Source organism: Loxodonta africana, chromosome 4, assembly GCF_030014295.1.
Source record: "Loxodonta africana isolate mLoxAfr1 chromosome 4, mLoxAfr1.hap2, whole genome shotgun sequence".
Taxonomy (NCBI): domain Eukaryota; kingdom Metazoa; phylum Chordata; class Mammalia; order Proboscidea; family Elephantidae; genus Loxodonta; species Loxodonta africana.
In genome coordinates this window covers 45,313,682-45,338,138 of record NC_087345.1, presented here as the reverse complement: position 1 = coordinate 45,338,138, position 24,457 = coordinate 45,313,682, and the positions used below count along the sequence as shown (strand labels likewise).

The following is a 24,457-nucleotide window of genomic DNA, read 5'->3' as shown; positions in this document are numbered from 1 at the left end:
AAAATTCTCTCTTCTAGTTCTCTTCCACATCTGTTCTTTTCAGTTGCTTCTTAGATTCTTCTTGTCATATCTGCTTTGTAAATATTGATGTTTCTTAGGGTTTTTTTTATAGCCACTTTTCTCAGACTGTACATTCTCCCTAGATGATCTCATGCACATCCACTTTGTCCATCACCATCTACCAGCCCTTTTCTCTTAGCTCCTACCCATATATCCAATTATAATGGCTACCTTTTTGAGTGCCTACCATGCCGGAATCGACAGCAACGAGTTTGATTTTGGTTTTGACCATGTGCCAGACACCATGATAGACCCTTTAAAATTGTTGTCTCATTTGATCTTCACACCCCTTAACTATTTTGTAGATTAGAAAGTAGAAGCTCAAAAAGATTAACTGATTACCCAAGATCTCACAACCAGTAAATAGCAGAGTCTTGGTTCACATTTACATCTGACTGTTTCCCATGTCCCTGCTCACTCTGATCCCTGCTCTCTCTTCAGGTTAAATGGATCTGTCTAATGAAATTAATTGAACTGTGCTATAGAGGCAAAAGCATAGACTCAGAACGTTAGTACTAAATGAGATCATAGAAATTATTTGAGTATAATCATCCTTTTAAAGGTGAGGAATTGAATCCCAGTTAGCCTAAAACTGTACAAGTAATTTGCATCTATTTTTTAAAGAGTTAATTTTACACTGATGTTTAACATGTAAAATTATTCCAAGATGTCATGATAATCTGTGATATAAATTTTAAGCAAACTTTATACGTAATGTTGCTCCTAATCAATCTGGCCGATGTTGATCTCTGATAGCTACTAAACGTAGCCAGTAAGAAAGAAAGTCTGATGGTTATTAAAAGCCAGTATGTTCCAAATTTCACTGGTCAGAACTACCTGTGGTCTTGTAAAGAAGGGAATATTTGGCACCATGTTTTCTGTGTGCACGGAGGGAGGTATGACGGTGGTTTCCTAATTTTATCGTAATCCTTCATGTCGAAAGTGTAAGTACAGAACCACTGAATTAATATTTGATAATTCTCTAGTTTTTGTCTTTTTTTATTATTAGAAATCTAAAATAAGATGCAGTACTTTGAGCTTTTTAGGTGTTACTTAATGTGCTTGAGTATTCAATACTGGAATTATGAAATGAAACTCGCTAAGGTATTAAAAAAATTTAAGCAAAAACATTTTTAAATACAGAGATAGCGAGTAGTAAGGTTGACACTTTCAAATGCACCTATGTGACAATACAATTCAAGGTTTTTTTTTTACCCTGTTTTGTGCCTTCTTCAGTTATATTTAATTTTATATGCAGAACAAATCTTCAGAGAGTGAATGTGAAGATGTAAATTACAGTTTAGCCTAATGAAACCCAACGTTAACTTGAACTATGTAGTGATACATCTCTGCACAATTATGGAACTTAATTTAAATTCAGCTTAATTTTTGTTTCAACATTTTTAATTGCTGCAGTACGCATTGTTGTGAACTCAAGGTAGAACACTCACGTTATAGGTGGTGACACAAAGGACTGTTAAAAAAATCACAAGTAATAACTGGTTGTATCAATTTTGTGTCATTAAATACAAACAGAGCTTTTAAAATAGGGGCAAATATTAGAATATATAATGTAGTTCTGTATGTTTAGATTTTGAAAGACTGAATTGGAAGGTAATATTCATAATATTTGATTCTTTGGGTGCCTTTCCCTCTAAAGATGGGATGATCATTGGCATTATTCCTATTCTTTCAAATGAATTCAAACGTGATATTTAGGAACTTGATCATATGTCTTAACCTCTGTTCTAAAAGGTAGAATGATTTTGGTGATATAGACAATGTGTTCTTGTTTTGCTTTTTTCTTTTAAACAGTGTATTAAAAAAGCTATCCTGGGTTTGTCTGTCTATGGTGATATTCACTCATGCCTTAAAAACACTCCACAGAAATTGGGATTGGGAGTCTGAATATACTTTGTTTATGTCAGCTTTGAAGGTAAAGTATTTTTCAGAATGACAGGAAAGTATATTAGCAATGATTTCTTATAGCTATGGCTAAGCTGTTTTAACTTTACTTTTAATTAGACATTTAATAATATTAAGTACTTCACTGAAAGATTAATGAAAATTATTTGTTCTTTATATCATATATGCCATGACCCAAATGCTCTCAATAGTAACCTTAGCTGTATGTCCAAAGCATATATGAATAACTGCCTGCATTCTCTAGTTGTTAGAAGCCCAAACGATAAAATGTTTTAAGTCAGAATATTTCATTGATTCTTAAGAGTGTACTATATTTTGTTGGTTCTTAAGAGTCACATTTTTTTCACCTTTTAACATCTCCAATATCAGAGTAAGTCTTACAGTGAGAGGCATCCTACAATGAATTAGTGACCTTATTTCTTTCTTAATGGTACATGAAATAATAGTGTTTTAATCGACAGCATCTTAGTTTCAGTAAAATAAAATACATAGCAACAAATACACCCTGCTGTGTGAAAGATAACCAGTGGTTACAATTGTATAGGAAGGGTAGGGACGGGCAGAAAGGAATGGTATAATGTTGGTATAGAGTGAACAACATAAATAGGAGTAAGGCTTTTTAAAAAATCATAAAATTTGTTTTTTAAAAAGTTTTGTCAGCAGAGATTTTTTTTTTTTAAGTTCTCCCTTACCTGTGCCCCCTTTAAATCTCAAGATGCTTATTTCTTTTTAACTATTTCTGTATTCTTCATTACCTAGCTTTATGGGATTGCTGCCTTGTTCCAGTTGTCTGTATGACTTTTTGATATGATATCTGCTTAGATGGAATGATTCTCCTCTTACACCAATCTGTAACTCCACCCCCTCCACCAGCTCAGACGTCTGCAAACAAATAGGACCTCATTGCTATATTTATTAATTCAGGCTCCTGTGTTGCCATTGCAGCCCCATAACTTTCAGAACTTCTGCTTGTCTTCACCCCCAGAACAGTGGTTGAAACCATAGCCCCAACTATTGCAACTAAGTTCCGTCTTCCACCTACAGGAACACCATGCCCATCTGTGAACTCTCAAAGCATAGATTGTCTCAGAGCTTTAATCCCAGAGTTCACATTACCATAATAGACAGCATAAATAGCTTTAAATATCAAGCCTAAAAATAGTCACTGCAGTATTTAAAAATATTCTCATGTTTGTATATCGTCTCTCTCAAAGGAACATGAATAGTAGAGCGGGCGTGTTTAAGTAGCATTATCCTTTGATTAAATTCAAATTTTAGTAAAACTCTATAAAGCACACATGTGCACGTAATGAAAACTGCTGTGGTTTTAATATGTTTGATACTGATGGGTAGAGGTAAATAAATTTGGTGAAACAGTCTTCATTTGGCTCTTTCCTCATCCCCAGGGACATCTCCATGGAATACCTCATTTCTGATAGTGTACCAAATATCTGTGACCTGAAGTCTTTTTTTTGTTGTTGTAATTTAATTTTATCTGAACTTATTTATTTAAGGTAAATAAAAACAATGCCAAATTGTGGAATAATGTGGGTCATGCCTTGGAAAATGAAAAGAACTTTGAGCGAGCTTTAAAATACTTCTTACAGGCTACACATGTTCAGCCAGGTAAGCATTATTAATTAGTAAAACTATTTGAATAATTTACTTTCTTTACCTTTATTTTCAGGTTTTATTCCAGCTGATATGAATACAACAAGGTTAAATGCTGGCTTATTTTGAAATTTTATAATCTACTCAGAACCACTCATCAGACATTTAAGGAATTAAACACAGTAAAGTTGTTGGGTGAAACTGATGAGCAGCTTTGGTGGAGCAATGGCTGCAAAAGAAAGGCATGAGCTTAAGACAGTGGGGGAAGAATAATTGGAGACAATTAGTGTGGAAAACTGTTTTAAGGGGTGTTGATAAGAAGTGGCGGGAGTGGTGGGTATAGTGTCAAGAGAGGGATTTGTTTGTTTTTAAGGTGGGAGAAAGAAAACATGTAGGCTGATGAGCCTAATCCAATAAAGTTAGGAAAATGTAATAGTGTAAGGGTAGGGGAGGGAGGTCGAATTACTAGATCAATAGATTATTGAATAGATGAGAGGAAATAGCATCTGGTGAATAGGGCAAGGACTTCATTTGATAATAGAACTGATAGTTAACCTGTGATAACAGGGAAGAGAGCATATGAACATAAATATAGGCAGGTGAGTGAGTAGGTGACATGGAGGAAGCTTCTGGAAGTTACCTCTGTTTGCTTCTGTTTTCTCACTGCAATAGAAAGCAAAGTCACCAGTAGAGAATGAAGAGAATGTTGGAGATCTAAGAAGGGGCTGTATTTATTGTTAGGTGCCATCAAGACTCATAGAGACCCTATGTACAACAGAACAAAGCCTGGCCCTGGGCCATCCTCACAATCGTTGCTATGTTTGAGCCCATTGTTGAAGCCACTATGTCAGCCCATCTCACTGAGGGTCTTCCTCTTTTTCACTGATTCTCCACTTTACCAAGTAGGGACTGATCCCTCCTAGTAACATGTCCAAAGTATGTGAGGTGAAGTCTCACCACCCTTGCTTCTGAGGAGCATTCTGGCTATACTTCTTCCAAGACAGATTTGTTCATTCTTTCTGGCAGTCCAAGGTATATTCCGTATTCTTTGCCCACACCTTTATTCAAAGATATCAGTTCTTCTTCGATCTTCCTTATTCTTTGTTCAGCTTGCACATGCATATGAGGTGATTGAAAATGCCATGGCTTGGGTCAGGTGTACTTTAGTCTTCAATGTGGCATCTATGCTTTTTAACACTTTCAAAAGGTCTTTGCAGCAGATTTGCCCATGGACATTGTGGATCTAAACAAAATGAAATCCTTGACAACGTCAGTGTTTTCTCTGTTTATCATGATGTTGCCTATTGGGCCAGTTGTAAGGATTGTTGTCTTTTCTTTATGTTGAGGTGTAATCTGTACCAAAACCTGTAGTCTTTGATCTTCATCTAGTCCTCTTCACTTTCAGCAAGCAAGGTTGTGTCATCAGCATATCGCAAGTTGTTAATGAGTCTTCCTCCAATCCTGATGCTACGTTCTTCATGTAGTCTAGCTTCTCGGATTATTTGCTCAGCGTAAGGATTGAATAGGTATGGTGAAAGGATACAGCCCTGATGCACACCTTTCCTGACCTTAAACCACACAGTATCCACTTGTTTTGAGGAGAGGGTGTGAAATGGCATATGAATAACCTGGAAATCTTATTATTCTGATTTAGGTTTAGGGTAGCATCTGAGATTCTGCAGTTCTAATAAGCTTTCAGGTGGTGCTAGTTTACAGATTACACTTTGAAAAGTAAAGATTTAGGAAACTATAAAAGTATAGGAAAATGTAGTAAGTTGCCAGGCAGCTCTAACACCCTATTCAAGGTTACCAATACCAGTTGCAGTAGAGTTGATTTGACTCATGGAGACCCCATGTGTGTCAGAGTAGAACTGTGTTCCACAGGGTTTTCAGGGGCTGATTTTTGGAAGTATATTGCCAGGCCTTTCTTCTGAGATGCCTCTGAGTAGACTTGAACCACCAACTTTTCAATAACCAGTGAGCTCATTAACCATTTGTGCCACCCAATGACTCCTACATGAGGTGGTTGTGGTGTTGCATGCCGTCAAGTTGATTCTGACTCATAGTGGTTAGAAATACTTCATATAAAATGAGACCAGTGACATCGTTGTATATTTTTCTCTGCTACTTTGAGTTGTGATGGTCAGGCATGGAGAATTTGATTAGCCAGAATTAGGATTTTGTCAGGTATGTATTACTAAGCAAGACAGGGATAGGAGAGTGATTATGATGAGACACAGAATTTAAGCTGGGTAAGAAGGAATGTGAGGGAGGTGAATGATGGCACAAAGGCAATAGGATCAGTAAGTCTGAGGAATTTTTGGTGTCTGAATAGAGTGTTTTATAGCAGTTATTTTCCATTAAAATTGTGATTGGCATTTTGGGCATGCAGAACCATATTGCAGGATACCCACCAAATACCATCATTATTTTTGATTCAGAGTGACAACCAGAAAGTACCCGTACACATTTCTAAATACCGTTGGGTTGGAAGACACAGCCCCATACTTTTCTGGTAGGTATGACTATGACCATTGAACTAAGTAGTTAAGGTGGGGGTGGAGGTGGGTGTCATTGAAAGAAAGGACATCAAGGCCAAGGAAGATTCAACTGTTTGGATTTTGAAATCATTGAGAATTTCAACAAAAGTGACGTTGGACAGTGACAGGAAGCTAGAGGTGGGTGAATGCAACTAAGAGGGATAGTTGATGATAGCTCAGTGACCTACACACAGCTGAGTGACTTTAAGAAAAATAGGAAGCTTTTTTAGGAGAGGAAGCACGTGAGATAGGTTGTAAAAGATGCCTAGGTTATGGTAGAGGATGGATGGGAAAGGGAGGAGGAGAGGAAACAGGACATATACCCTACGTTCTAAGAAAAACTGAACTACTTGAAAGGCTGTGGAGATAAAATTATAAGGTCACACTGTCAGTTATATTTCTAGATCTTTCCCTTCACCTTTTTTCTCTTATTGAAATATGGCTTTGCCTTGAAGACATGATTTACCTTTTTTTTTCCTTCAAGTGGTGACCAACACTTACTATGGTCAGACTTCTTAACTGTAGACATTCTAATAGATATGTAGGGTATATCATTGTGTTTTTAATTCATATTTCTATAATGAATAGTGATATGGAGCATCTTTTCATGTGCTTATTTGCCATCCATATTTCTTCTTTGGTAAATTGATCATTGTCTTTTTGTAGTTTATTATTATTATTATGGAGTTTTGAAAGTTCTTTTTATATTTTAGATACAAGTTTTTTGTAAGAAATGTTATTTGGAAGTATTTTTTCCCAGCCTGTGTTTTTATTCTCCTTCAGTGTCTTTTCAAGAGCAGGAGTTCCTAGTTCTGAGGACGTCCAATTCATCAATATTTTTCTTTTATGGATTGTACTTGTGTCATATGTAAGAAATCTTTGCCTGACCTAAGGTCACAAGGACTTTCTCTTATCGTTCTCCTGGAAGTTTTATAGTTTTAAATTTAGCTACATTTCCATTTGGATATGGTACAAATTACGGATCACAGTTCATTTTTTTATGTGTGGGAATCTCACAGTTCTAGCACCATTGGTTGAATATCCTTCTCCACTGAATTACCTTGGTACCTTTGTCAAAAATCAATTTACCATATGTGTATGGGTCTATTTCTGGACGCTAATCTGTTCTTTTGATTTGTTTATCTCTTATGACACTCATAGTACATGTTTTTGATTACTTTAGGTTTGTAAAAAGTCTTGAATTTAGGTAATGTAAAACCTTCAAATTTATTCTTTTTTTATAAAAGTTGTTTTAGCTATTCTAGGCCTTTACATTTCCATTTAAATTTTTTAAATCAGTATATGAACTTCTACAAAAAATTCTGGAATCTTTGATTGGGATTACATTGAATACAGAGATCAGTTTGGAGAGAATTGGGTTCTTAACAATATTGAGTCTTCTGATCCATAAATGTGGTATGTCTTTCTTTTTGTTTAGGTATTCTTTCTTTTCTCTCAGCAGTGTTTTGTAGTTTTCAGTGTGCAGATCTTGCACGTCTTTTTTTTTCAGATTTATTTCTAATTATTTCTTATCTTTGATATTATATTTAATGTTTATTTTTAAAATTTCAATTGTCCTTTGCTGTTTTATAAATACAATTGATTTTTTATATTGATCTTGTATCCTGCAGCATTGCTAACCTGAATAGTTTTAGTAGCTTTTTTTCCCTACATGCCATAAGAATTTCCATATAGACAAGACAGTTTTACTTCCCCTTTCATATATGGATTCCTTTTATTTCCTTTTTTTTTTTTTCATAATATTGCATTGTCAGAACCCTCATTAAAGTGTTGAATCAAAGTGATTGACTTGTTATCTAAATGGGAAAGTGTTCAGCCTTTCACCAAGTATACAGTCTTTTCACCATTCAGTCTTTCACAGGAATGTTGATGCCTGTAGGTTTTTTGTTTTTGCACTTTATCAAGTTGAGACATTGCTTTCTATTCTTAGTTTGCACAGAGTTTTTATCACAAATAGATGCTGGATTTTGTCAAATGCTTTTTCTGTATCTATTAAAATTATGATTTTTATTTTTTAGTCTGTTAATATGGTTGATTTTATAATGTTAAACTAACCTTACTTTCCCTCAGTAAAACCTATGTGATCATGATGTATTATCCTTACTGTACATAGTTGGATTTGATTTCCAAAACTTCTGATAGTGATTTTTGGTTTATAAGGGAGATTAGTTTGAGTTTTCATGTATTATGATGTTTTTGTCTAATTTTGGTATCAATGAATGCTGAGCTCATAGAATTAATTACTTGAAAAGTATTACCTCTTGTTCAGTTTTCTGGAAGAGTTTGTGTAGAATTGGTATAATTCCTTCCTTAAATGTTTGTTAGAAACCACTAGATTTTTCTTATACAATGTCTGATTTGTCATTATTCCTATCCAATGTATTTTCCATCCCAGATATTGTTTTCCTCACGAGAAGTTCACCTGACAGATTATATCAATGGATTGGATTGAGATATGAGAAAAAATGAGGCATAAAGGTTCCTGTCCTGAAAAACTAGGTGCATGGCAGTGCTGTTTATTTATTTGGTCTTGTTTTTCAGTGGGGTGTTAGGAAGGAGAATCAAAGTGTCCTGTTTTGTCCCCATTAGATATACTGATGAGATTTATAATTCTCATGCTAATGGAAGTAGTCAGGTCTAGAGATAAAAATTTTGTAGTGATGACATTTAAAGATGGCACTTGTAGATGGAACAGCATAAGATCATATAGTGTAGGGATTCCTAACATTTTTAAGTTTTTTTTTTTTTTTAAAGGCATTATATGTGAAGGCTCATGTTGCTTAGCTGGAATACGGATATAAGCTGTGTGGTGGTCTTTGACCGGGCAACATGCATGTCACATTAAACAACCACCTTCTGATTTTGATTTGTTTGTTTTGGTGGTTGTGAGTGTAGAAGAAATCCCAATTCACAGAGATAATTTTTTTGCAAATGGAGTTACAGCTTCTGTAAACACCTTTACGAGGCAAGAGTAGGGTGTTCTCAAGGAACACGAGAATTCTTCAAGGGTTTTTGGTTTAAAACCTAATTATATTAAATTTTTGTTTTCTTGTGGTGGCGGTGGTAGCGATGGTGGTGTTTTGCCCTAAGATCAATGACTTCATTTTTAGCCAAGTCGTCAAATCTTTGAAACTGTTTATATAAGAAAAGGATTGTGGAACTGTAGTTCAACTTTGATACCATCAGGATGAAAATATTTGTTGAAGCATTCTTAGGAGTTTCCATATGTTTATAACTATATTTTCAAATAAATTGATGCACAGTGTTGTGGATAGGAAATACTAATGGAAGTTGATGCCTGTATTTCTAATTGAAGGACATTCTAACTTTTGTAGAGTTCAGTGAAAACAAAAATGCATCCTCCCCCCACTTACAAGTTTCCAGATTTCCTGAATTCTGACCATGAATCACTTAGAATTGAGAAAGTAGAAACAGAATATAAACAACATTTTCAAAGAGGTTTGCTATACTGGGAAACATTTGGAACAGTAGGAAGATAGGTTGCAGGAAAGATGGTTTAATAGCATGAACAAAGCTCGTAAGTTGGGAATGGGGATGGGATCCAGTGAACAAGTATATTGGTTGTCCTTAGGTAAGAGGGGAAGTATACCTCATGCATTTTAATAGGAGGGAAAGCAGAATATATGTGTCTGGAGCCCTGGTGGCACAGTGATGAAGTGTTCAGCTGCTAACCAAAAGGTCGGCAGTTTGAATCCACCAGCCACTCTTGGAAACCCTGTGGGGCAATTCTGCTCTGCTTCATAGGGTTATTTTGAGTTGGAATCGACTCCACAGCAACGGGCTTGGTTTTTTTTTGTGCATGCACATTTGTGTTAGTATTTATACATATGCTCACATGCACGTATTCATATAGATAGGCTATAGATTTGGCAATGAGAAAATAAACATGTTCTCTTCTGATTTCTTGTTTCCCTTGTGATATGAGAAGTAAGGTATTAGAAATTTGAGGAGAGGGAAGGAATGATAACATAGTTTCATTTTGTTTGTTTTTATTAAGAAAGTCTTTTGTTTCTTACCATGTTGTTAGTTGCCTTTGAGCTGATTCCCTCTTGTAGAAAGACTCGCAATTCATGACGACCCCGTGCATGCAGAGTAGGACTGCTCCAAGGGCTGTGACCTTTCAGAAGCAGATACTAGGCCCAGCTTCCGAGGCACCTCTGGGTGTGGGTTTGAACCACCAACCTTTCAGCTGGTAGTCAAGTGCTTAACCGTTTGCACCACCCAGGGACTGAGAGAAAGGGAATGAAATAGAAGAAATACTAAACTAGGATTCTAGAAAAGTGAGTTGATTAGAGAAGCATAGTGGCATTGACAGATTGGGGTCCATTTGAGATTTGTGGACGCTTCAGTTACATTGAATTAAAAGACGCACTGCTGGATTCATGTTGCTGCTGGTTTGGATAGTGTACTCATAAAAGCGAACTTGCTCTTTGAAGTTCCCTTTCATCAGTCATTGACATTCGCATCTTGCCTGCTTTTCTTACCTTTTTTTATTTTTTTTTTCAAATTTAAATTTACCTTAGAAGTAATGCCTTCTTATCCCCTCTGAAATCTTAGAACTTTGTAACTGATGGCTGAAATCTTAAAATTTTGTAACTTACGAAGAAGTTGCTTAGAAATGATGCCTTTCATTTTACTTTTTTATTGCATAGCCCTTTTGTCGCTAAAGGGTGTATGATTACTATCAAAGTAAGGTTGCCTTATTCTAGTGTCTGAAGTCTACATTTATGATAGTATCTCCTTGCCATAGATTCTAAGAACTGATTCCAGTGGCAGTAATTTGCCTCATCTTTCTTTTTTTTTCATCTAAATAGAGAACCTCTTCTTGCTCTAAGATTGGTTGGGGCTAATTCCCGTTAACATTTTAAATACTCAGCTGCATAATTACACTTTCATTTATTCAGACTTTATTTTTTCCTTAGATTAAATTCTCACTATACAATTTTTTTTTCAGGTTCTATATATCTTTAGTTTTTCCTAAGTAACTTTCTGATCTCTGCATCTACAACAAATGGTATGGATTTATCTGATGCAAAAAATAATATAAAGTTCAACTGTATGAGTAAAGTTGTCTGCTCTGTATTTTTATATGCACTTGGTAAGGCAATGATTTTCAACCCTGGCTGTGTGTGAAAATTGTTTTTGAAGCTTTTAAAAACACATTTTTATAGATCCTATTCCGGAAGAATATGTTTTGATAGAACTGGGTTACAGCTAAGGTGTCTCCATTTCTAAAAGCTACACAGGTATTCCGATTTACAGCCAAATTGGGACTGGCTACTCTAAGCTTTTTTTTTTTTTTTTGGCTTGATGCCCTCCTAGCTCCATAAGACTCAGCAATACATCTAGGAAGAAGAAAGTCAACCGCATTCCTCCCAACCGTGTCCCTTAGTTCTCTAAACAAACCTGTACTGCATCTGACAGTTTTTGTGCAGTGCACACAATTGCCAACGTGAAACAATGAGGCAAGATCTTAGGACTGTTACTCTCCTCCTAGGGGAATGCCCAAGAAATATATGCTTGGCTCCTATGTGTCCTGGGAGTTGCAGGCAGAGAACTATTCCACAATTGCAAAATCATCGGTGTCACAGGCAAGTAGTAATCATAATTTGAAACCATGTCATGACTGTTAGAGATTCATGTTGAGTAAAAATTGTCTGATTTAAGATCTTCTCCCTTCCATCTTTATTCTATGCCTTTGAAATATTTACTGGGAAATGTGTCTTTTTTTAAAACTAGTGTGCAGTGAACCCATATATCTTTCTTATTCAAACTGCTGGTCTTCGTTACTGAGTGAATTTTCAGGGAATTCAGTTTTCTGCATAATAAAATAAGACAAGGTCCTGACATTCTAATATTAATATAATCTTTTTAAAAGTTTTAAATAAGCTATATAGAAATTTATCATAATTTAAAAGAGATACACTGCTGCATCTTAATATAGAATGATATAGAATCCTGATATTTCATTCAGTGTACTCTCATTCCAACCAGATTCACAATTTTTTTTTTTTTTAACAGCAGTTTTTTCAGTGTCTTTGCACCTGTCTCACAATGGGTACATACATGTTGGTTATAACGCTTGAAGTAATTCTAGGAATCACGATGATCCTTTTCACTTGTAGAATTGAGCCATGCTTTTTGAGTAGGTTCTAAAAGCCCTGAGATTAAGGAAATGGAAACAAGCCTTAGTATAGTATAGTAAAACACAGTTACCTCTCCCCTCCTCACATGTCTTAGCTCTTCAAGGATCTATTCAAATAGGTGTCTTTCCTTTTTGTTTATTTTTTATGTCATGTGTTTATTTTTTGTCCCTGTAGTGCTTTATTTAAATAATTTTTTAGTTTATCATTGGTCATAAATTATAACAAGTTGGGTAGAGGCAATTTTAAGGAGAAAGTAGGACCTGTTTCCTGCTTTTGCATTTTTTGCCTAGTGTGTTTGTTTCTAAAAACATGGCTCCTCAATAAGTTACATTGAATACTATTTCGTATATTTACCAACAAATGATTTTGTTTAAATTTTAGATGATATTGGTGCCCACATGAATGTAGGAAGAACTTATAAAAATTTAAATAGAACCAAAGAAGCTGAAGAGTCTTACATGATGGCTAAATCACTGATGCCTCAAGTAAGTTGTCATAATTTGTTCCTGTTGTGCTATACCTATTAGCTGTCTATATTGAATAAAATTATCTAGATGGAAATTCTCCATCTTTTCTCTAATTTGTTGATATAAAGGTAAGGTATCCAGTGAACCATCTATTCCTAAAAGTTTTATAAAGGATTACATTTACTTTTCTACCTCACCTAATTAATTTTTTTCCTGTGTTTTTATAGTTCATTTGAAAAACTAAAGTATAAAATTTATTTTTTATTACAAGTTATCTGTGAGTTAAATTACTTTAAATGAATAAATTTATATATACTAAACACTAAATAGCATTTCTATAAGAAATGAGTAAAAAAAAGTGATAAAATGTGTGGATGGATCAGCTATATTGTGTCCATCAGTTACTATGACGCAAGTACTGTGAAATTCACTGAATATAATAATATAGCATCAAAGTTGCGAAATCTGATCCTGCCCTTAAGATATCCTCAGGAAAAGTAGTTTACCATGTGCTGCAGTATTCTCAATTGTAGTAATACACCCATTGCTCACTTATGACATGGTTAGGTTCCACAGACCAGCTCGTTAGATCAAAGTCAGCATTATGCAAGCCACACCCCCAAGGAAACTCCCTTTTCAACTGATTTGCTGCTCACATCAGATCACAAAATGGAAGATTACATCAGGTCACAAAATCGAAGATGACAGCATCATTCATTATAGGACTGCCTAAGTACATCATTATATAACCGCCAAACAGAGAGTCGTGGCCCAGCCAAGTCGACGTATAACCTTAGCCATCACAGCCAGTGTTACTCTTCACCATGCACCTCTGCATTTATTACTGCCAGCAGGCATATGTCGTTAATGCACAAGATAAATAGTAGGTTTTTTTACTCCTGCCATAAATGCAAAATGTTGGATAACAAGACAGTTAAGTGAGGAGTGGGTTATTAATAATAATAGTAATATATTTAAAAAAAAAAATGTTGGGCCACATGATATCCTAAGGATCTGTCTTTGCTTCTAAGTGGTGCTATGACAGATAATATCACACACAAAAAAAAGATTGCTGTGGAGTTAATCCCGACTCATAACAACCCGATAGGACAGAGTAGAACTGCTCCATAGAGTTTCCAAGGAGCACCTGGTGGATTCGAACTGCCAACCTTTCTGTTACCCTCCATAGCACTTAACCACTACACCACCAGGGTTTCCAGAATATCACAAGCGGGTGGCTTTAAGGAACAGAAATTTATTTTCTCACAGTTTAGGAGACTAGCAGTCTGAATTCAGAGTGCTGGCTGTAGGGGAAAGCTTTGTCTCTCTGTGGCTCTGGAGGGAAATCCTTGTCTCTTTCAGCCTCTTTTCCTTGGTTCCTTGGTGATTTCCAGGCGGCATCAGTCTTCCATTTGTGCTCCCTTGCTTTGGGCCTAATCTGCTCTTTTTATATCTCAGAAGTGATTATCGTAAAACACACCCTATGCTGATACAGTCTCATTAACATATCAGAAAAGCCTATTTCCAGATGGGATTGCATCTATAACTGGGGGGTACGATTCAATCCATAACAAGATTGTTTCAGCACCAGGATTCTACAGTTAAATTGTACTTGGTACAGCTTTTTATCAGATACAATTTATTGTTTTTATTAAAAATTTGGGTCCATAAATATTTTATATGATAATGTTTACTTAATCTGAATAATCAGATATTAGAGCATTTTATCTCTCAACTTCATCAGACAGATGTGAGGTTTTTAGTAAAATTTTGGAATAAAATTAACTCCCCTATTGTCAGAACCAGGATCCCTCATGTCCCAATGGTTAAGTGCTTGACTACTAACCAAAAGGTTAGCAGTTTAACCCACTCAGCCACCCTGCAAGAGAAGGATCTGGTAACCTGCTTCCATAAAGATTGTAGCCAAGAAAACCCTGGGGGGCAGTTATGCCATGAGTTGGAACCAACTGAGCGGCACCCAACAACAACAACATTGTCACAGCCAGGAAGTAATTTTGCTCGCAGAACAAAAGTTTGCATCCTGCGAAATAGACATTGAATTGATAAATGAGAGATCTGGGTTTGACACAAATTTGTCAAGAGACCTTTGCCTCTAAAAATTCTGATTTATACGACTTCACAAAAAGATAGGTCTAAATAAAAGGCTAACAATAGTCCGCTGTGCTGGCATCACTGAAAAAAAATATAGTTCAGTGCCACAAAATATTATTTTGTTATTGCTGCAGGCGTTTTTGCATTTTTATGTTTTATTTTAATACAACAATATAAGACAAATAAGGAATCCCTGGGTGGCGCAAGTGCTTAGCTGCTCATGGAAAGGTTGACAGTTGATCTGCTCAGAGGCACCACAGAAGAAAGGCCTGGTGATCTACTTCTGAAAAGTCACAGCCATTGAAAATCCTATGCATAGCTCTACTGTAAAGCACACGGTGTTGCCATGAGTTGGAGTCGACTTGATGCTAATGGGTTTGAGTTTTATTATTATTATAAGATTAATAGATAATCTTATTTTCTGCATATGTTTTAAGTAGGTCACTGCAATACTTACTGGACTTTTGACTTATGTTTGGTACTGAAATAACAAATTATGAAAATTGCTTTTCTTCTAAACAGATTATTCCTGGTAAAAAATATGCAGCCAGAATTGCCCCTAACCACCTAAATGTTTATATCAATCTGGCCAACCTGATCCGGGCAAATGAGTCCCGGCTGGAAGAAGCAGATCAGCTGTACCGACAAGCAATAAGCATGAGGCCCGACTTCAAGCAAGCTTACATTAGCAGGTATCGTAGTTCACTGTAGAGCTACGATTATAGAAGATTGAAACTGCATCTTCCTGTACATTTTGACCATTTTGACTAAATTGGCAGCTTTTTTTCTTTTATTAACCTTACATGGCAACTAAGAGTGCAGAAGAGCATAGTCTGATGCTCAAATGTCATTGATTTGAAATTGACAAGGGAGTCTCTGACTTAGTAGAGCAAACTTAGGTTACGTATGAAAGAAGGGATGGAAGAAGCTCCTGCTTAGTTTCATTTGCTTTTCATCATCTGCTTAAAACACCTGAAACTGGTAGTGTATAATAAAAACCAAACCTGTTGCCATCGAGTCAATTCCAACCCATAGCGACCCTATAGGACAGAGTAGAACTGCCCCATAGAGTTTCCAAAGAGCGACTGGTGGATTCAAACTGCCGACCTTTTGGTTAGCAGCAGTAGCTCTTAACCAGTGCTTCTAATATCTAACTCGCAGGAGCATTCTTAAGTAAATATTGAGAGGTGACTGATTTTTGATGCCTTTGTCACAAAGAAAGTTCTTTAGTTGTGAGTAAAAAACGTTTTTTCTGGCATCACATTAAAACAATATATTTTCCTATGAAAGTGTTATCGTTTGTATTTTACTTGAAGAAAATTATATGTTAAACTTTTTTTTGTAGCTTGGCCCAGAAACCTAATTATAATTTATATCGTTTGTTTCTATGGAGAAACGCATTTAAAATTTAATAAGTTTTTGAGATAAAATTCATTCATGAGCTGGGGGCTGTCTTTGTTCAACCTTATCCAGTACTTGTTGGCATACACTAGGTTTAATGCAGTTACGTTTATAAGTAAAACCTATCATGTGTTAATCCATGAAGAATTATTTGGTAGTCTCTGCCCCCCCAAAAATAACGTTTTGGTTAGATACTCATTGAAAATTCTGTTACTGAGAATTAATAGTTGTTGTTCATTTGATTTCATTACTATGCTGATATTCTAGGATAAGGAGTGGTGTTACAATGAGTGACTCTCTTTTTAGCTCTCCCTACATGTGATTTGTGCATATGTACTTAAACAAAATGATTTTTTTACTTCCTAACAGAAAATAGAACCATATTAGACATATTTGTACAAAGATTTTCAAACTGTGATCTTCATTTTCATATATGTTCCTCAAAAGTATCTGCAGGTGGTACTTACACCCTCCTACCCTGCCTGATTAGCTTCTGAATTTTTTTTTAATAGTCATTTTGCAAAGATATATTGAAGAAAACAAATTTTTAAAAAAGGGGTTACAAATTTTGAATGCTCTTTGTACAATAAGACATGTAACATAGATTTGAATAGTGGAATTTCCCTCACCACTACTGTATTTTTCTTCTCCAAATACTACTGTTACTTCATTTCCCAACAAATTCATTGATCATCCTACTCTGTTTAGCTGCCATTTTTCTGATTCCCTCTACTCTGCCTCCTTTCAAGATATATTCAAAGAATATATTTTCTCTGTACCCCTTCTTCAAGACATCTCCACATTGTACCCTCTTAAAGGTCAGGCATGCTTTTCCTCCTTTAGTGATATCTCAAACATATTAAACCAAACTTGCTAAAACTAGGGAGTTCAGGTTTGAAGCAGTCTCAGAGAGTTATTTTTGAAAGAAAACTGTAAGAGTCTAAGTTAAAAAGAAAAAAGAAAGCTGTAAATAAAACTTGGCGAAAAAGGTATCTACAAACTGGCATGTTAATGTTGTAAGTAAAGCTTGTGTTTGATTTTTTCCACAGAGGAGAATTGCTTTTAAAAATGAATAAACCTCTCAAAGCAAAGGAAGCATATCTTAAAGCTCTAGAGCTGGACAGAAATAATGCAGATCTTTGGTACAACTTGGCCATTGTTCACATTGAACTTAAAGACCCAAATGAAGCTCTAAAAAATTTTAATCATGCTTTAGGACTAAATCCAAAGCATAAGCTAGCACTTTTTAATTCTGCTATATTAATGCAAGAATCAGGTATGTTTTCTCAAATATTTCTGTATTTAAACAAATTGTAGTTTGGAGTAGTAAAGCCTTAACTTTAACTCTGTTTCCCATAGCAAACATTTTATGAATGGATAATTTATATCAAAAGTATGCATAAATGATTTGTGGGAAGAATGTTTAAAATAGTTGGAATAAACTCTTTTGAAGTAACATACACTAACATATACCCCATTACTGTTAGTTTTTCTGGAATGTGCTGACTGATTTTTCAGGCATTCTAGTAAGCAATACTGTTATTAGTATTAATCTATTATTCTGTCATTCTATGTACATAAGTATAATAAAACCTCTTATCTATAAATATGCTGTCCAAATAATCTGAATTTCAAATTTTTTACATAATTTAGCTCTGGAGAGTCAACAGCATTATATATCTTAGGAAAAATAGCATTCTCTTTCCTGTTGATTTATAAGACCAAATACTTTTGGCATAATTTTATATCCATTTTTACTTAGTTTCCTGAGATATTATAATTTCCCTATAATTTATCAAAACCATTATTAATCACAATACATCTGGATATTTGATCTGTAATTTATATGGGAATATTAGTTTTTCCTCAAAACAGTGTATATAATTTATATTTTGTTAATTTTTATATTGGAAAAATCTCTGTATTTACATTTTTACTTATTTCTTAGATAAAATTTTTAAACCTTTGCCAAAAATGAAAGAATCATGATATAATTATATTTGAGAGCTAAAGAGGACCTTTGAGTTCATTTATGTCAACCTTCCATTTAGTAGCTACAAGAATTGAGGACCAGATAGACTTAATGACTAGCCCAGCTTCATATACCTAGTATAGTAGCCAGCACAGGGTAAGAACTTACACCTACTGATTACTTTTCAGATTTTCTTTATTCTACATCATGCTGTCAAATAATAAAATAGAGATATTTATGCTTGTTATTCAAGAAATCCATAAATTTAAGGAAAAACTAATTTTTAATAAAGTTAACTAACCTTAATACTATCCTATGGTTTATAATTATAGAACTTAAAAAATTTATTTATTTGCAGTAGAAATTATCCCAGCAAATATTTATTTCCTAAATGCTAATTTATAGCTATATGTAATGGTATATTTTTGCCATTGAATATAAAAAATTTGAAGTGACATACAAAAAATCTGATTCTGTAAGACTGAAACATTTTATTTATACGATAATACTGTTGAACATTTTTACAGAAATCTCATGTAATTCTCAGAAAATTCAGTAAGTTAACACAGAGAAGTTAAATAGCTTGTTTGACGCATAAGGTCATAATGTTAACAGAACCATGATTAAATTTATGTCTTTGGTGGCAAGTCCCATGCCTCTTCTTCTTAGTTCTCTATTCTTCCTCCGCTACTCCCAGTTAGATTCTAAACTATAGGGAGGATGATATTTCTCCCGTTTTAGTTTCTGGGGCACTCTTAATGCCTGAGAGGAAAGGAGGTGAACTATCACTTAACTGTTTTAAATACACTTTCTTTCCTTTAAGGACTTTGAGATTTTCACTTTCTGCTTTTTTTATTTAGGTACAGAAATTAATTGCTTTTGGTGTGTCACTGATTTATAATCTAGCTAGATAAATACTTGACAGTGACTTTATTCATCAGACTTAGAATTCATTTGTTAACAATATAATTATTTTTCTTATAAAAATAATTATTCTTAGGTGAGGTTAAACTCAGACCTGAAGCTAGAAAACGACTTCTAAGCTATATAAATGAAGAACCACAAGATGCTAATGGTTATTTCAATTTGGGAATGCTTGCCATGGATGACAAAAAGGACGCTGAAGCAGAGATTTGGATGAAGAAAGCCATAAAATTACAAGCCGATTTCAGAAGTGCTTTGTTTAATCTGGCTCTCCTGTATTCTCAGACTGCAAAGGAATTAATGGCTTTGCCAATATTGGAAGAGTTACTCAAATACTACCCGGATCATATCAAGGGTCTCATTTTAAAGGGTGACATTCTGATGAATCAGAAGAAAGATATACTTGGAGCCAAAAAATGTTTTGAGAAAATTTTGGAGATGGATCCAAGCAATGTGCAGGGAAAGCACAATCTTTGTGTTGTTTATTTTGAAGAGAAGGACTTACTGAAAGCTGAAAGATGCCTGGTGGAAACGTTGGCATTAGCACCACATGAAGAATATATTCAGCGCCATTTGAATATAGTCAGAGATAAGATTTCCTCATCTAGTTTTGTAGAACAGCCAACATTCCCAGCTGGTGAGACTTCAGGTATAGAAGAAGGAGACAAAATCCCAACTGAAAATATGAAAGACGTCAGAAGTGAGCCCAAACCCACACAGACCATAAAAGCAAGCAATGATAGAAGTCACTCGAGATCCAACAAACAACTAGGAAAAAATACAGACAAAGAGACCCCCCACAAAACAACAAAAGAAATCAAAGACATTGAGAAGAAAAGAGTTGCTGCTTTAAAAAGACTAGAAGAGATTGAACGTATTTTAAATGGTGAATAGTATTACTGTTTATCATGTTACAATGATATCAAAGAACTTCAGTCTGTATCATGTGATCGTACTGGAGCTTTGAAAAATAGCAAGAGTACATAGCAATCATGAGTTTTCTCTACATAGGATCAAAATAAGATTTTCATTGAAGACCTATCTTAACCTACAAGATGTATTATATAACAGTGATTTTTTTGTGTTTTGGTGAATATAACAGATATATTGCAGGTGATAAATTTGCATCCTTTGTTGCAGAAGGAATGTCCTTCTGGCAGAATGATCTATACTACTCTCAAAAATAATTTGAGGCCTGAATGATAATCCCTTGGGGACGGATTCAACATATGGCTCGTTAATTATGTGTAATTCTCAGTTACTGACCTATTTCATTTTTCCTCCACCTGTTGGAATCTGTCTGTGGATTAAGAACACTTATTGAGTACATTCTTTTTTCTTCAGTAATCCTTATGTGTAACCAAGGGACTTGCACTGCAAAAGAATACTGGCTTCTTTTATGTTATACTTTATTATTTTGTTAATTTTTTAAAGGAATGCCAGGTGAAACATTTGAAATAAGTCATATGACATGTTAGCCAAGAATATATTTTCGTAATTGTATACTTGCCTTTAAGTTCATCTAAAATGCAATTTTTAAGCAGGTAAAGGTTTACAGACACACACACACATACACACTCCTGGTGCTCATGTATATTGTTTTATATATATATATATATATATGAAGAGTTTTACATGAATCACGCAATCATGATTAATTCTTTGATTTTTGCTCCCCAAACTATTCATGTTTCTTGAGGTCGTAGTCATTGAGAAGTCTAACTACAGCTGTATTTAAACTTTTGAGTTATAACATAGTAGATTTCTCTTTTATCTTAGGGTTATCTGTCTGGTCTTATTTGGAATTTTAATTTTTTTTTTCTCAAATCACACCACTTTAGTCACTCTTTTGATGTCCTTTTAGATTCCTTAAGCAACCAAATTAAATTCTGTTTAACTGAAGAAAGAACAATGACAACTTGAAGCACTAAGTTCTCTTGTATCTTGCTGTGGTGTATATTTTTATTAAATAATTATTTTGACTACTGAGCTTTCATAAAAATTCTAAAGCTGTTCTAATTCCATCAAGTATAGAAAAAACTTGCTGTTTTATTTTCATATATATGCAAATACTACTTCACCAAAACTGCATCATTTTTGGCCTACTGTCCAGCTATAAAAGATAGTCTAGTAGAGGTTTAGGAAATTTGTCAGATGGTTTTTGAAAATTTAAACTGATAAAATATGTTAGGTTGAAGAGTTGATACAAATCAAATTTATTAATTTAAATTTGATTTTATTCTTTAGTTAAAATACATTTCGTATTAGTTTCATAGTACCTAATAGTTTTAATTTAAAACGTTAAAGCTCAAGCTATCCTGGGATAGTAACTATCCCTAATTATGTAGTATTTCACAAACTATATTCCTATAAGACAATTACTTCCTAATTATGTGTGTTTCAAAAACCATACTCCTGTAACATTTTTTTAGGAAATGTTATAAATAGATCATGAGAAACATGGATTGCATTAAAGACCTGCTCCTACTAGGTTCCCTGAGGATCTGTTAGAGATTTCTTTTAGAGAGTTTAAAGCAAGTACTGACTCCAGTGGGAGTTCATTTTTGATCAAGGAGATTCTCTTAAGCATCAAAGCAATACTTAATTTCAGTTCCTAAATTATGGCTTGTGACTCCAGAAATAAGGTGGAGAATACCTCATATATCATTACTTGAAAAATGAAATCTATGTTGTTCTTATGTTCTCTTCACATATCTTGAGGAAAAGTTTGAGTGTGTACTTCTGTTATACTATTGAATGACATGGTTCAGAATAGTAGAAGGGAATATGAATGAATATGAATATGAAGAATGAATATGAAGACATTTTCATGACAACAGATCATAATAAAACTGAGTAATATTTTAATAAAATTATAATTTTGCAAATTATAAATGGTATATATTGTTAGCCAATGATTTTTATAGAAAAAATAATTTTTCTCCATATTACCACTTAAAATAAGTAGGGGGCCTTTAATACGGATACCACTTTGTACAAATTAAATCTGAATTTCTGATAGAACCATGCTTCAGTTTTTTCAGAAGTTCTGGAAGTGATTCTAATTTGTAGTCAGGGTCGAGGACCACTGCTCTAAATTAGTTCAAGAAAATCCTTTTATTTTTCCTATATTAATGTTTCTAACAAGCAATATAACTCAAGGTTTGATATTTTAATTCCATTAAGGAATATTTCTCTAATACTCAACCAACCAAACCCCATTGCCTTCCGTTCGATTCTGGAACAACCCTATAGGACAGAGTAGAACTGCCCTATAGGGTTTCCAAGGAGCAAACTGGTAGATTTGAACTGCTGATCTTTTGGTAGCAGCCACTTAAGATCTTAAGTTCCTTCAAGCAAACTTATGTAAGATGATTATTTCTTCTCTTTAAAATCATAATACCCACCCAAAACCCAGTGCCATCGAGTCGATTCCAACCCATAGTGACCCTATAGGACAGAGTAGAACTGCCCCATTGAGTTTCCAAGGAGCGCCTGGTGGATTTGAACTGCTGACCCTCTGGTTAGGAGCCGTAGCACTTAGCCATTACACCACCAGGGTTTTCAAAATCATAATAGAAATTTTATTTAAACTGCTCAGGTGAGAAAAAGTAATGGACTTTTTTTTCCTCTGGAGCTGCCTGTTTTGTTGGGGAGTGGGGGAACAAACCCATTGCCATTGAGTCGATTGCAACTCATAGAGACCCCATCAGACAGAGTAAGGTGGGGACAATTAAGCCCAGTTTGCTAACCTATGGTTTAGAGATGTGAGCATCTAACTCATAGAGGTGGTGAGGGGTCTTTTACATACAGGTCTGTGTGCTGGTGAGGGGATGGAGTTTTAATTTTACAAAAGAATATACTACCCAGGAGTTCTGGGCAGTCTTTTTCAATCCCCAAGGGTCAATTTTGTTACTACTTCACTGCATTTCAGAAGGAAGAATTAAGTTTCTCATATTACTCCTATATATGCTTCCTTATTAACCGTTGGAATCCAGTGAGTAGTTTTCTGAAGTTGATGGTTTGGAGGACAAACTAATATGTAATTTTATTTTGCAATTTTGTGTTTACTTTTATGTAAATTTTTGGTATGTGAATTGCACAATTCTAATAAAACCTCACGCCTTTTCATTACATCTAGCTTGAGCTCTCAACTTGATGTTATATACTGCTTCTTTAAAGATGCTTTAATGAAAAATACTAAGAGAAGTATATAGATTTATATGTCGATTTATACTTCAGAAATCCATATATTGTCATATTTATTTTTTTAAAAACCTCCTAATGGTCTGCATGACTAAATGGTATTTAAAATGAAAAAAGAACCTCCCAACATATCTGGTACCTGAGTCCAGAGTTTATCTGTTGAAGTCTGTCACCCATCCATATTAAGGATCCATACGAAAATAAAATTGTATGCATTTTATATCACTGTGTGTACCATATTTCTAAATATTCACTATTAAACTGATAACTTTGAAAACCTTAACCTGAATTGCTTTTTAGTATTATAATGAAAAACACAATAGTGTATAGATATTTTGCCCCCACAAACAAGAGCCAGCATGTTTATTAGCAATCATCTGAGAAAGGCATGCATTAAATTAGTGCATAACAGTGACACATTTTTAACCCTGAGTGACAGAAAGCAATTGAAGAAAATGAGAGTTAAACTTGGAGTTTTACACACACACAGTTGGAAGTCAGTGTAGTGAAATAATCAGGAGTTTGAGTTCTGAATCCACCTGGATTCAAATTCTGGTACCACCCTTACTAGATGTATAACTTAGGGAAGTATTTTTAATGTATATTTTTGCTTCCTCATCTCTAAATGGGGAAAACATTTTCCTCGATAAGGTTATTAAAAGAATTAAATTGCTCAGAACACTTTCTAGCACATAGTAAACAGTGTTACTTTTTAATCAGCAATACTTAGACTGGAATTTGATGCATATGCTTAGATTATATGTGTGCTAGCACAGATAATGTCTGCCAGTGATGGTCATGATAGGAAACAAATGATTACAAATCTAGTATGAATGCTTATCTCTTAGCCATCTAAGCCAACAAGTTCAGAGCCATTCTTAAAAAAAAAATGCCCAGTCTATTTCGACCCATAGCCACCATGTAGGACAGAGCAGAACTGCCCTCTACGGTCTCCAAGGAGCAGGTGGTGGAATCGAACTGCTGGCCTTGTTGGATAGCAGCCAAGTTTATAACCACTGTGCCACAAAGGCTTTTTTGTAGCCATTATTG

At 34.7% G+C, this 24,457-nt stretch overlaps 1 protein-coding gene across 7 annotated transcripts in view; it reads left to right on the top strand.

The window, feature by feature from the left end:
• TMTC3 (transmembrane O-mannosyltransferase targeting cadherins 3) overlaps window positions 1–24,048 on the top strand; it is a 63,287-nt gene extending 39,239 nt beyond the window's left edge. For 3 of the 7 annotated variants that reach the window (XM_064283769.1, XM_064283770.1, XM_064283767.1), the window contains 6 exons: window positions 1,876–1,996; window positions 3,501–3,612; window positions 12,707–12,810; window positions 15,427–15,596; window positions 17,355–17,581; window positions 19,278–24,042. In XM_064283769.1, the coding sequence (XP_064139839.1) occupies window positions 1,876–1,996; window positions 3,501–3,612; window positions 12,707–12,810; window positions 15,427–15,596; window positions 17,355–17,581; window positions 19,278–20,095 (1,552 nt within the window). In that variant the 3' untranslated portion in view covers window positions 20,096–24,042. Of the gene's footprint in view, window positions 1–1,875; window positions 1,997–3,500; window positions 3,613–12,706; window positions 12,811–15,426; window positions 15,597–17,354; window positions 17,582–19,277 lie in introns of all 7 variants that reach the window. The other 4 variants (XM_064283768.1, XM_064283766.1, XM_064283765.1 and 1 more) reach the window with 2 other exon arrangements.
• The last annotated feature ends 409 nt before the right edge of the window (window positions 24,049–24,457 follow it).